The sequence below is a fragment of the Tamandua tetradactyla genome, chromosome 6 (assembly GCF_023851605.1).
Source record: "Tamandua tetradactyla isolate mTamTet1 chromosome 6, mTamTet1.pri, whole genome shotgun sequence".
Lineage (NCBI taxonomy): Eukaryota > Metazoa > Chordata > Mammalia > Pilosa > Myrmecophagidae > Tamandua > Tamandua tetradactyla.
Window position 1 is genome coordinate 74,073,613 of NC_135332.1, and position 13,117 is coordinate 74,086,729.

At 57.4% G+C, this 13,117-nt stretch overlaps 3 protein-coding genes across 6 annotated transcripts; 2 read left to right on the plus strand and 1 right to left on the minus strand.

Annotated features, from left to right (window-relative positions):
- Window positions 1-764: 764 nt before the first annotated feature.
- Window positions 765-4,561, minus strand: ALYREF (Aly/REF export factor). Its single transcript, XM_077166232.1, has 6 exons — window positions 4,226-4,561; window positions 3,596-3,727; window positions 2,025-2,172; window positions 1,467-1,530; window positions 1,184-1,361; window positions 765-1,086 (listed from the first exon to the last, which is right to left on the minus strand). Exons 1-6 carry the CDS (start codon window positions 4,460-4,462, stop codon window positions 1,072-1,074), a joined length of 774 nt encoding a protein of 257 aa, XP_077022347.1. The 5' UTR covers window positions 4,463-4,561; the 3' UTR covers window positions 765-1,071.
- Window positions 4,562-4,616: 55 nt separating this feature from the next.
- ANAPC11 (anaphase promoting complex subunit 11) lies at window positions 4,617-8,594 on the plus strand. Of its 2 annotated transcripts, none has more exons than XM_077166237.1 (3): window positions 4,617-4,751; window positions 5,514-5,624; window positions 8,191-8,594. In XM_077166237.1, the coding sequence occupies exons 2-3, from the start codon at window positions 5,516-5,518 to the stop codon at window positions 8,334-8,336; spliced, it is 255 nt and encodes an 84-aa protein (XP_077022352.1). In that variant the 5' UTR covers window positions 4,617-4,751; window positions 5,514-5,515; the 3' UTR covers window positions 8,337-8,594. The 2 variants fall into 2 exon arrangements, with proteins under 2 accessions (XP_077022352.1, XP_077022351.1); XM_077166236.1 differs by lacking the exon at window positions 4,617-4,751 and adding an exon at window positions 4,807-4,997.
- A 95-nt stretch (window positions 8,595-8,689) lies between these two features.
- Window positions 8,690-11,192, plus strand: NPB (neuropeptide B). Of its 3 annotated transcripts, none has more exons than XM_077166234.1 (4): window positions 8,690-10,126; window positions 10,234-10,311; window positions 10,532-10,827; window positions 10,945-11,192. In XM_077166234.1, exons 3-4 carry the CDS (start codon window positions 10,585-10,587, stop codon window positions 11,065-11,067), a joined length of 366 nt encoding a protein of 121 aa, XP_077022349.1. In that variant the 5' UTR covers window positions 8,690-10,126; window positions 10,234-10,311; window positions 10,532-10,584; the 3' UTR covers window positions 11,068-11,192. The 3 variants fall into 3 exon arrangements, with proteins under 3 accessions (XP_077022349.1, XP_077022348.1, XP_077022350.1); XM_077166233.1 differs by having other exon boundaries at window positions 10,731-10,827; window positions 10,945-10,983; XM_077166235.1 differs by lacking the exon at window positions 10,234-10,311.
- Window positions 11,193-13,117: the final 1,925 nt, after the last annotated feature.

A 13,117-nucleotide genomic window follows, 5' to 3' on the forward strand; every position in this document is an offset into this window, starting at 1 on the left:
CTTCACCTGCCTTTGGGCCCTCCACTGGGCAATGTCCCGCAGAGGGAGGAGGTGAAGTTCCAGAAAGAGACCCCTGGGTGGCCTCCATAGGATGTCCTGCCCTCTGGGTCCCCCTGCTCAACAAGGGCCACAGCAGGCTCTGCTCCACCTGGGTTGCCAAGGGGTCCTGCCTGTTGAGACCACACATCACAGGTGCCTGACGCCCTGTCACTGTTCTGTTGGTCAAATTTGATTTTCGATTCTGCCACAGCTTCCATGAGCTTCCCAGCGACCACCTTACCAAAAACACGATTAAGAGAAGGAACACCCTTATACCTTGCACCGCAGCAATGCAGAAAACAGCAGGGAACACAATCGGACATTATGAGGTTAGGATGGTGAATTCAGGTTTGAGGACACAAACACAAGGAAAAAGAAAGGTCCACCCTAGTGCCCTGAAATCTGTGGAAAACACAGGTGCTCTGCCCCCTGTCCCATGCCCTCACCTCTAGGTGCAGGTGCAATGACAGGTAACTCCAGGTAAAGGACTGCTACTGCTCTGGGTCCTCCCACCCACTGAGTTAGAGAGGACTTAAGAACAGCAGGAGCAGAAACAGGAGAGTGTCAAGATAAAATTCTCCTGGAGCACAAACTCTAACCCCCAGGCCAAGGTGCCAAAATGTCAGATAGGATTGCCTCTCCCCACCCAGCTCCACCCCACCCCACCCGGGCAGACCCCGGGCCTCTGGCCCAGGGGAGCACCCAACAACGGCACAACAAAACCATTCCAGCTCTACACACATTTCCATTTTATTATTATGGCAAAGGTGAAAACGCCACCTTCTCCACAACAGCAACCAGTAAAATTTATCCCAAAAATAACTCAGTACAAAACAGGTCTGTTTCAGAATTTAAAAAAAAAAGAAAAGGAAAAAAAAACAAACAAAAAACAACAACCTTTACATGAGCTTTAAATCCTACTTTAAAACATAAAAGAAACAAATCCATGGCTGCACACAGCCCTCCGCCCCCCACTCCGGGGCATGCGGATGAGCCGTCGGGGCCTGCTCCACGCACGGACTTGGGGTCTGCTCAGCTGGTGTCCATCTGAAACAGAACAGGAGAGGTTGTCACTGGGAAGCAGTCCCCATTTCCCAGCCTCGCTTGGGCTGCTCCCTCCCTGTACACACACCCCTGGACTTACTCGGGCATTATAAGCATCCAACTGGGCATCCAACTCCTCCGCAGAAAGCTGCTGTTTTGAACTCCTGCCAGCTCCTCTGCCTCTTCCCCGGCTGCCTCCGCGGGTGCCTCTCCGAGGGCCACCGACACCTCCGAAACCTCCAGAGCCACGGCTTCGCGTCATTCCGCCTCTGTTTACACTGACGAGGAACAGAGGAGTTGCTCACACTCGGTCAGGCCCCAAGGATGGACACCACCATATGCCATAGGCCTACCCCCACTGCTCCATGGGCCCCAGAACTCACCTCTGTGCAGGTCTCCGCTGCGTGTCAATCTGTGATGTGACGAGTTGAATGTTCATGGGGCGGCCTACAGCAAACAAAGAGCACAGTTGCCAGATAGAGGTCATGCCTAATCTGAGGGTGCCCTACCTGGTCTTCATGCAAGCACTGCAAAGGGTTCTTGTGCTGTGTCAAACACTTCCAACAAGGGAATGACCTGGAAATACTGGTAGGGGAACAAAAAGGCAATAAAAACAACCCCCCCAAGGCCTCCTCTTTGCTCTCAGCCCAGTCTAGGTGGGAGGAAGAGGGTTCTGACGAGGAAAATGGTACCTCTGTCTCTAGACTACAACCTGCATTCAGAAGTTTACTATGGCAGTTCTGAGAAGGCTTCCCAGAACTTCCGGATGTCCAGATGTAAGGGACAGCATGCAAGGCAGTAGAATGGAAGAGACAAAGGGGCAAATGCAAAGCGTCCCTGGCCACAGAGCTCAGCCATATCCCTGCGTGGACAAGTGCCACCCCCAAACTCTACCCTTCGTGTACAACCCTGCAGCCATACTGGTCCAAACCCAAACTCACCATCTAAAGGGACACCGTTGTATTGTTTCATAGCCTTCAGAGCGTCAGCCTTCCGTTCAAAGTGCACATCTGCTGTTCCTAAACTCCGGCCAGATCGGTCGTAGTGCACAGCAGCCTTTTTCAGAGTTCCAAATTCAGCAAAGAGTTCCTGGGAATTGGAAAGAGCAGACTCGTAAGCAGAGCTGTTTCCCTTTAGTGTCCCAGGGATGGTCCCTGGAAGTGAAATCTGCTTTGGGGGTGTTTCCCTGGGAGGCAGCCATGTACACAGGGGCAGGGCAGTGGGAACTGGGGGAAGGGATGGGGTGGGTAGGACAGCAACTTCCAAAGCACCTGGGTCTGAGGGCTCCTGCCAACTGAGGGACTTGAAATCTATAACTCGATGCAGGGAAAGGAAGTTGCAGGAACCCACAAGTGAAGGGCACAAAATTAAGCCGCTCTCCTTTTTGACAAAAGAAAATTTACAACTCTCCCAAGAACTGTTCCAAGAAACAGCGAAGGCCTAGATCACACAGCAAGGGAAGCTGCCCAACATTCCAGGACAGCTTGAAGGGCCCCTTGATTTGGGAGCCCTAACCCCAGTCCCTCCCCCGAAGGCAGATTCTGGCTCACCTTTCCCTCTCCTCCTACTCAAGCCTGCCGCAAAGTCTGAAGTCAAGCGCTGCCATGGAAACTGCCCTGACCTCAGGCAGGCTGGGAGTTGGAGAGGGAACCCAGAGTGTGGGGCTACTCCGGCCGCAGGCACACAGCGGGAAGTGGAGTCACCAAAAGCGGTTTCCAGTGGCTGCCAGAAACCACCTTAAAAAAAGTGTTGAGACACTGTGAGTGCTCACCGGCCTTGCTCCGTCCTCCCACGGCAAAGCCCAATGGCCATGCTCTGGGAGATGCAACCCAGGAAGGCCCAGCACCCTGACCCAGCCATCTCCAAGACTGATCCCCAAGAAACTGTTTCTTTACCAGAAAAACAAGTTTAAATTCCTTTAGGTTCAATAAAAAACAAAAAACAAAAACAAAAACCAGTCTTCAACCAAAGATGAGCTTAGAACCAAACCACTGACAAAACCTGGGGGGAGCGGCAGGGGACGGGGTGGGGGTGGTACCACTGGGCCACAAGTCATACTTGATAGAAAGCCTCAAGGCCAACAGAGCTGAAAAACCACTAAGACCCTACTTCTGTACTTTGTTAGTTAAAACGTGTGTGTGTGTGTGTGTGTGTGTGTGTGGATTCTTCTCCCAATAGATCATTAAAACAGCAACAAAACAAGGAAAGCAAGCAGCCAGAAGTAGAAAGCTCTGCAGGGGATTTTCAGACACCAAAAACACGTTTTTGCAAAAACTAATACACTAAGGTCTTATCTTCTAACAAACACTGATTCACTTATTCAACTTTCAACTTTTCCTGACCACTGCTGGGCAGGGTCTCTCCTGCAGCCCCTTACACGGAAGCAGTGGCTATTTCTGGGGCAGCTGGGAGGGCTTCCTTTCCTAAGGCGGGAACAGGATTCAGGGCCCATGACAAACACGATTAGTTCTGTGCAAGGTGAACTACTCACGGAGACGCTTCCGTTTCTTACCTGAATATCAGCGTCTGATACTCCAAAATCCAGATTTGACACCAGCAGTTTCCCACCGGTCTCCACGCCGGCACCTCCTCCAAAGCCGCTGTCGAACAGATCGTGTTGCCACTTATCGGGAAGCTGTTTTGGCTGAAAGAGAAAACCCCATAGAACAGAAAAAGACCGGTGAGTCTCACTCTAGGGCTTTTCCTTGCCCTCAGGGCTCATCCCAAGATCCTGCTCCCTTCCTCAACCGGGCCCTGGGAGAAATCGCCGAGAAGGGGCCTCTGGCCCTTCCCTCCCTGCCCCGGCCCGAGACCCCGACGGTCCCGCCGCTTCCGCGCAACTTCTCAGGTTCCCTTCAACTAACTTCCCGCCGCCGGTGCGGCCGCGCCCAGCGTTCCCTCCGCTCCCAGCCGCCATGAGGTTGCAGCGCCCGGATGAGACAAAGAGGCTGAGAAGGTCTGAGCCTCCCGGGGCCAACCCCAGGCCGCGCGACCTCCCCGGCGTCTACCACACCCGCCGGCTTCGGGACCAGCTGCCAGGCCTCGGGGCCAGCCCTCTCCACTCGGCGCTCCCGCGGCCTGCCGGGCCGGGCCTCAGCGCACTCCGCGCCCCGCAACCCCAGTGGCCTTCGCGTCCACTCACCCTGCTGTAGGGCGCCGGCCGGTTCCTGCCGCCGCCGCCAGCTGCGCCGCGGGCGATGGCCGGCCGGTTCCGGATGGACCCGCCGCCTCGATTCACGCGCGCGGCGGCCTGCGCTCCGCCGCCGCGGCCGCCCTGGGAGCCGGCCCGACCGCGGCCCCGGCCCCCGCCGCGGCCGCCTCGCTGGCTCCGGTTCAGCTTAATGATGTCGTCCAGAGACATATCCATTTTGTCGGCCATGGCGGGCGCGGAATCGGGCCTCGGTTCGAGCGCGCGCGTCAGCACGCCGGGGCGTCACTTCCTTCGCCGCGCGGGGACTTCCGGAGTCGCGGCCCCGGAGCCGCTGTCGATTGGCTGACGGCGAGCGGCTAGTCGCGCGAGGCGGGGAGGCGCGTGCGCAGCGAGGCGCACAGCTCGGCGACCTCAGCCCGACTGGTGCTGGGCTGCGGCTGCTGTCGTTTTTATACCTTCCCGCGCGGACGCTGGCGCCACAACGGCCGACGGGCGGGGCCGCGTTGCGTAGGATTAGGTTAGGGAAGGGGCGAGGGCGTCCTGGGTTGGGCGGGGGCCGTTGGGGGCGGGGCCTGACGTGCCCGTCCCTCGGGCTGGGGGCGGGGCCCCTGGGACGCCCCCGAGCTCTCCGCGCTCTCGGTCGCGTCCTGAGCCGGATGCCCGGCGGGCACCGCGGCTTGTTTCCCCGCCGTTTCTCACGGGACCGCCCGGCCGACCGTCTCCAGCGATTCGTCTTTCAGGGCCTAGCGGTTGCCCCGGGCAGGTATGGGGGTCGGGGGTACAGACTCATGCGTCTGTTTGTGCCTTTTCGAGAGTTAAAAATCTCACAGCGTGCGCGGTTTGGGGCTCCATCCCCCAAGTTAGCCACGGTCATTTGTTTGTTAGTTGTGTCCTTTTTGGAAGTGTCGTGTGACCTGTTTACAGGGCGTTAAGGAAAGCAGCAGCCCTTTCGTGAATGTCCAGGTCTCCGTAGTTACCGTAAACGCGAGGCAAAGCCAAACTCTCCAAAGCCGTGGTCCCAAGTCTGATGCCCTCCTTGCCAGCGCGAGCTGAGGCCCCTTTTCAGGGCTTTCTTTCCCTCTGGGCCCCTAAAGACACGGCTAAAGGAACCTTTAAGAAACCCCGGGTGCAAAGCCAGGCACTCCGCTCCCCTTGGCCTTGGCCGGTGGCTGCTCCCCTGCAGCGCGGGCCCTCTTGGCTGGGAGAAGCACGCCCTGGGAGCCTTAGTGTTCTAGCTCTGTAGACCGGATTCACCAAGGTAACCCTCTTCCCATCACAGCCATGAAGGTGAAGATCAAGTGCTGGAACGGCGTGGCCACTTGGCTCTGGGTGGCCAATGACGAGAACTGCGGCATCTGCCGGATGGCCTTCAACGGCTGCTGTCCCGACTGTGAGTGCCTCCCTCTTGGCAGTGCTGTTTGAGCCTACTTGCCTGACATTGTCGTTTCCTGAAAGTACCTGGGTAAAATCCCTGGGTTTTAATTTTGTTTTCCTGAAGAAAAGGTGACAGGAAAAAAAGGCAAGCAGTTTGGGCCCATGTTTTTATAAAGATCGAGGCAAAAAAGTTTTATAAGAAAAGCCAGTGCAGCATTTTATTGTAATCAAACTCAGCAATGAGACACACAAGACAAAAACAGATCTAAGACTTTTTAGTTTGAAAATTTCAAACAAACTAGCAAAAAAGGTAAAATAGCATAAGGAACACCCCCTTATCCCCTCCCCCTCCCACCCACGCCAGGGAATTAACAATGAATAGCCTTTATTTCTATTTTAAAGTCAGATTTATTGAGTTTTAACTTATATTATAAAACTTGCCATTTGTAGGTATGTGGTTTGTTGGCTTTTTTTATTAGAGAAGTTGTAAGTTTATAGAAAAATCACTCATAAGATGAAGTGTCTTTTAACATCTTTGCTGAAGTATTTTCAAGTATAAATGTAGAGCAATCCTTTCTCAACCCCACACCATTCTTCAATTCATTTAAACTTAAAAACAGGGCATGTTGCTTGCAGAATCTACTTTATTGGATTTTTCTTTGTAATGTCTTTTGGTTTGTTCCATTAAATTCTGTAAAGAGAAAATATTTGATTAGGTTTAGGGCAAGAGCAGATTTTCACACCAGCAAATTTACATGCTAGTCAGATCAAAAGGAACAGCAAGCAGAAACAAGGCTCAGGGCTTTGGCCAGGGAGGACAAGGACCCTGAAAGGAAAAAGGAGTGTATAGGGCTGGCAGTCCCTCCTCACTGCCCCACCAGTGACCAAACCTGTTCTGGGGCCGATCAAGAGCCCAGAAACATCATAGAGCTTTACTTCTTAAAATGACAGTCAGATGAATGAATTTAGTACAAATATCACTTTATCCTATCTTTGATCCTATCTGCCCTAGCTGAAGGGAGATCTTATCACTACATCTTATTTACATCAAATGATTACATCAATCAAGAGATGATTGAGTCTACATCACAGCAAACGTCTAACAACTAAACTGAAAGTGGTCTAGCTATATTTAAACTTTCTTAAATTGCCCTTCAGAGGGTACAGCAAAGATTCTGGAAGTTTAAGAGGCAAGAGCTTAGAACTTCCAAGGCAGTAGGCTGCTTAGCTTTCATAAATGTGCTGGTGGTGCCCGAGGGTGTGGATTGTGCTGGTACTGGTGCAAGCTCCAGCAGGCCTGGGCAGCCTGTGCCCCAAACACAGTGGTGGCAGTCACCTGTATAGAGCCTGCAGGCCCATCCTGAACCCCAGCTGGCTGCTCCTGTGCCCTGCACATCCAGACAGGGCGCTGTTCTGAGAACTACAGTGGCTCTACCTTTGCGTGGGCCCAGTAGTTTGCAAATGGGGCCCATTGGCTATGGAGGATGATGGACACAGGGTCTCAATTTGTGCCATGACAAGTCTAAGGGGACTCCTGTATGTGAAAAGTGGCAGCAATTCCTCTTGCCAGCATCGAGCTCCTGTTATAAACCCAGAGTGACTAAGGGGTAGGAGACTTGCCCCCACCGCAGAGGGCCTTGGGAGTACACAGTCCTGCCCAGAGGTGTTCCGGTTTATAAAAGACCTCCTTTGACGCCCAAGCTAAACTAGTGCTGTGTGAGTCATCCTTGTGTTCAGTTATTCACCAAGTATCCGAGGCAAGTGGCTGTGTTACTCAGATGAAGCGGCTCTTCCATGTAGATGAACCGCCCCCCATAGGTAGACAGAGTGGCCCTACCTCCTCCCCAGGTAGCAGCTCCCTCTGTCCCAGGGAAAACTAACTGGAAAGAGGCCACATCAAGTCTTCTTTTCTGGGAAGGTTGAAAGGCCCCCTGGGGCCAGGAAATGTGAGATCCTGGTACAGGGTCCCCTGCCCCCTGTAATCTTGCCAGGGAGGGAGAGAGTGATGGGTCAGCGTGTGGGACGAGCACCACAGCATTCACCCCAAGCCTTTCAGGGGGCCTCCCGGAGACTCGGAAAAGAGAAGGAGGGTAGGGCCATGTTCACCCCAGCCCCTTCTGGTGCCTTGGATCCCTGCTGCCTAGGGAGCGGATCTTTCAGCTCCAAAGCCCCTCCTTCCCTACCTGGCCCAGCACAGTTCACTGCTCAGCTGCGCCCACCTGCTGTCTTCATGCATTGGCATGGCCTCCTGTGACATCACATGTGCCGCAGGTCTGGGAGTCAGAGAACACTCACCTCCTCCAGGGGCTGCAGTAGTGGCAGGCCAGGCTGGAGTGCTCTCTCCTACCACCGCTGAGTGGCCCTTTCCTGGAGATAGGGGCTCGTCTCTTGCACCTCTCGTTAGTTTCAGACCTTGGTGGAGAACACTCCTGATCTCTGTCTTCTCTAAGCCCAGTTTGCTCTGGCAACCCTGGGTGTACCTGACACCTGCTTGTCGTGCACCTGTGACCTGCCTGGCCCTGATGTGGCTAGGTAGGGAGGATGCCCTGTGGCCAGGTTCCCTGATGCTGTGCTCTCCACAGGTAAGGTGCCCGGTGACGACTGTCCACTGGTGTGGGGCCAGTGCTCGCACTGCTTCCACATGCACTGCATCCTCAAGTGGCTCAACGCCCAGCAGGTGCAGCAGCACTGCCCTATGTGCCGCCAGGAGTGGAAGTTCAAGGAGTGAGTGCCAGCTACCAGCCTTACGCCAGGACTCCCCCAGCCCTGTGCCTGGACTACCCCCTCAGCCTTGCACGGGGACTGCCCCTGAGCTCTGTGATGGAATTCTGAGATTCTCCTTACTGTGAGGCTGGATGGCAACAGTCTCCACTGGGGACAATTCCCTTGGGCTGTGTCAGGGTTGAAATGAGGACTGGAACTGCAGTTGTTTTTTTCATAACAGTGTTGACACTTATCCAATAAATAAAACTCATTAAACTCCTGAGCCTTGCTGGAGGCCCCGGATCCCTGCCTTCTCAGAGTGGCTGTGGCCTCTGTGTTGACATGAAACCTCATGAATATACATAGTGAGTCACCACATTGGAGAGAGGAGCAGGGCTAGAGGTTTCTGGGTGCAGGGGCTCAGGAGGGGTCAGGCAGTGGCTGCATGTTACAGGAGTAGGAGGCCCAGGGAGCATGGCCCTCTGGGGCCAGGGAGTATAGCTCTATGTCCCTGGCGCCCATCCCCTTAGGGCCCTGCCCCCGATCTCTGCTTATATGTGCCCTACTTGTACTTGCTATGCCTTTGTCAGCGCACCCTGGGTGCAAGAGGCCCCTGGGGACCAGCTGCCTCACTTGCCCACATGAGCCCAGAAACTTGGAGGCCCAGGCCTTTGGGACTGCCCCAAGGGGACTTTACAGAAAGCACTGAGGGAAGACCCCTCCACTCCAGACTCCTTGGGAGGGTGAAGAGGGGGCAAGGGACACCCCAGTCGGCGCGAAGGCTGATGTCCTCAGGCCTGCCGCCAGGGAGTGTCTGAGCTACGAATTTTTCTCTGCTGAAGGTTTCCTGCACCGGGCTGCTGTGTACATCGGGGGTGGGGGTGGGGGTGGTGTTGTAGAGGCCTCCTGCGACAGTGTGTCTGCAGTGGGCCAAGAGGGGGTCAGGGAGCTGGTGGCTCAGCGGGGCGTGGGGGTAAGGACGGTGGGGGCTCCTGGGATTTTAGCCCGGTGGGATGGACCCACTGCAGAAACCATGGCCCCTGCCTGGCATCCTTCAGGCAGGCACCTAGAGGTCACAGCATCCCAGGCTTTCCTTGTGGGCGGATTCCTGAGCCTACCGCCCCGTGGACCCCCTCTCTTCAGGTGGCCTCCCCGTGTGGGGCCCATGCTCCCAGGCCCAGGGTGTCAGCCTGCCCACCCACACCCCCGCACCCAGTAATTCTTTCCTGCCTTTCCTCCTCTCTCTTCCCCATGCACTAGTTGCCTGCTGGGATGGAGGCTCTCAGAGGCACCCCTTCCGGGAGCCTGTACCCTGGGCCCTCATCCACAGGGGCTGCCGGGTACATAGCCCCCACGGGGACCCTGCACCAGGATGCTTCAGCCTCCTACCAGGACCCTACACATCCCCATCTAGGGGGGCCTCAACACCCAGAGTGAACCTCAGCACCCCCTCCTCATTGGCTCCAGTTGCCTTCCAGTCAGGACACCACTGCCTTGGTCTGCTTACCTTTACCCTCCACTATGCCCATAGGAGGCCCCGCAGACCTGGGGGGGCTGACCTCCCCCATCTCCTCCTGAGCCCTCTCCTCTGCCCCCCAGCAATCTTGGGCGGGGTTGTCGTGAATGACCAATACCCGCTTTCCTTGGGGGCAGCAACGCCCTCCCCTTGAGGCAGCCCCCGCCCAGCAACTGCAGCGTCACAAGGGCAGAGCTGGGTGGCCAGGGTACTCCATCATCGGCCAGGCCACATCTTCCCCTGCTCCTCAGGAACCCGGAGCAGTCCTGCTGGGAAGTCCTGCACCTGGGGCTCAGCAGGTGATGGCACACCCCCCCCCCCCCCCCCCCCCCCGCCCTGCCGGCAGACCTCCAGGGGCAGGTCCCCTTTACGGCTGGACAAATCACCCCCCTTTGTCCGGGGACAGGACCGGCCTCGCAGCCCTGGGGACTTCTCCCTGGGGAGGAAGGGACGACTGTTCCAGGGCCTGGGAAGCGTGGGCGCGGTGAGTGAAGCAGCCAGGAAGGTCGGGCCTCACTTAGCCCCGGGACACCTGGCCCAACTCGCCCTATGCGGGAGGGGCGCCGCCGCAGCGCCAGCTTCCTCTTGCGGCCCGGGTAGGGGGGTTGGGGGGTGGAGGTGGGGTCTGGGGGCGTGGGGGGCGTGTGCTGGCTGACGGGGTCTACAGTCCCGGCTCCGCCCTGGCTCCGCCCCCGGCCCCGCAGCTATAAGCCTCTGCCCCGGCCCACACTCGCCGCCACCAGTCGCCCGCGTCCCCATGGCTCGACCCGCGACGCTGGTGGCCGCCGTGCTGGCGCTGTGCCTGCTGCTGGCGCCACGCGCCCTCGCTTGGTACAAGCCGGCGGCGGGGCCGGGCTACCACTCAGTGGGCCGCGCCGCGGGGCTGCTGTCGGGCTTTCGCAGGTCGCCGGACGCGCGGCGCTCCGAGCCCCGCGTCGGAGCAGGAACCACGGGCCGAGTGGGCGCCTTCCCGGAGCTGCGCCCCAGCCTGCGGAACCTCGTGAGTGCGGGCGGCGGGGACGAGGGGCGCAGGCGGCAGGGACGAGGGGTCGCGGGGCTGGGAACGAGGGGCCCGAGGTGCGAGGGCAGTGCCTTCAGCTTCCACCCGCACCCCCAGGCTGTGTGCGTTAAGGGCGTCGCCCCGAACCTGCAGAGTTGTGCGCCACTCCCCGACGGCCGCGGGGCCATCCAGTGCAAGGCTGATGTCTTCCTGTCGCTGGACACAGCCGACTGCACCTGAGCCCTGCAATGCTGACGCCGGCTGTCGTCGGATTCCTTGCGTCCGTCTCAGATGTCCCCAAGCCTTGTCTGGCACAGACAGCACCCTCCACCCCCAATGACTAAATGAATAAAGTGAAAAGTGAAGCCAGCCTCGCTTCCACTGGGCATACAGGGAAAGGACACAGGGTCCTGTAAGTATCCAGACTTGGAGGTACTTGGCTCCAGGTTATTGTGATGGGGCCCTGCCTTGGGTCCCCAGGCAGCACCCCTTCCCTCCACAAAGCAGGGGAAGGAGTCAGAGCCGAGCAGTGCTCCAGCACATCCAACCTTCAGTAGCAGGTTCGCCCAAGATGCTGCCCAGCAGATCACACAGCCTGGACCTCCTGGTCCCTGGACACTGACTAGTCCCAGAACCTGTGTCTGGGCACCAAGCACCCCTGAAACACCCCCATACAGAAGCACCCTCAGTCCCCATTCTCCAGAAAACACTGCTGTGCTCCATCACCCTTCCTCTGAAGGCTTGCTGGACCCTTCTGGCTCTCAAATGAGCTTCCCCAACTCTGCCTGCCACAGAGGGCATGGCTCTGCCCCCAGCGCCCCAGCCTGGACCCTTCCAACGCTACTTTCCACCTCAGTAATCAAGTCTGTTCAGATCAAGGGTTTCCCTTCTAGAAGCCTCCCCTGACCCTCCCACCCCAGGTGCCTATCTTGCCTCTGCGTCCAGGCTCATGGCTCTACCTCAAATCCAGGGTTTTTTGAGGGCCCAAGCTCTCCCTCACCAGAGGGGCAGCTCCTGGAGGACTTTGCTTTCTTGGAGCTCCCCAAAGGTGCCCAGTGCTGAGCAGAGGGCTGCTGCCTGCTGGAAGAGTTCCTGACGTGGGAGAACTCCTCTAGGCTGCGCCCCATGGGAGGCCCCAGGGTGCAGGGGGTGGGGAACTCCATTGTGGGCTGAGCCTGCCCAGAGGCTGCAGAACACCCCTCCCCCCAGCCAGACACAGTGGGTGGCAGCCTTTTGCCCTCCACAGTCAGGGCACATCCCATAGGCCTTGGAGCTGGGCAAGGGGCTCCAAGTTCATAGGGTCCGTGAGGAAGCAGACGGGGCTGCCCTAAGGCCATCCTGGCCCCCTAGGGGTACAGGGAAGGGGGCTCCTCAGTTGTGCGTGCAACTGCATAGGCTGGCCAAGGCCCCAAGCGCTCCCCTGGTCCCCTTACCCAGGCTATCGGTTAGGTTAATTAGCCTAACGGTTAACTCCACAGGCTAATTCCTGATACCCCCACCCCCACCCTGCCATTCTCAAAGACTCCTGGGGCTCAAGGCCAAATGCACTGAGGCTGGCTCCTTGGGAGCATGCAGGGTGGGGGCTGTGAGTGCACTGAAGCGGCGGTCCAGGTCTGGAGGCTGCCTCCTGTTCGTCCCATCCCATGAAGCCTCTGGCAGTTGTGTCTGTGGGGCCTGGAACTGCATCCCTGCTCAGGCTCCTCCAGCTGCCAGGGCAGCCCCGCCCCCACCCCTCAGGCAGCCACCAGGGTGGCAGTCACCATGCCTTCCCCACCTTGGCCCTGCTGCTGGGGACTCTGGGCAGGCTGTAGTGACTTGGCCTCTGCGGAGCCCAACAGCTGAGCCAAGTGCACACGCGGCGTGGGGGCCCAAGGATGGGGTCGGGGGGAGAGGGGCCGGGTGGCGGCCGTGCAGTGCCTGTGTGGAACTTCCTCCTCACACAAGAAGCTCCCTGGGCAGCAGTTAAGCAAGAAGGGGTCTTGCATGCTGAACTGTATACTCAAGGTGGGTAAATGGGAGGGCTGGGAATATGCAGCCAACCGGGAACCTGGGGAACCCGCGAGTTAGAGCACAAGGAAGCTGTCAGACACATCAGACCCACACAGGCCCACCGTGCAAATATGACCAATAGGGAAAATGAGGGAAAGGCAGATGAGATACGGAAAAACTGCTTTTTGCATAATTTTTCTATAAACCTTGAACGCCTCTAAAAATGAAGTCTATCAAAGATGGTGAAGCCAGAAAGTAGGTATAGGATAAGGATCCCCTCCTCAGAGGAAGACAGGACATC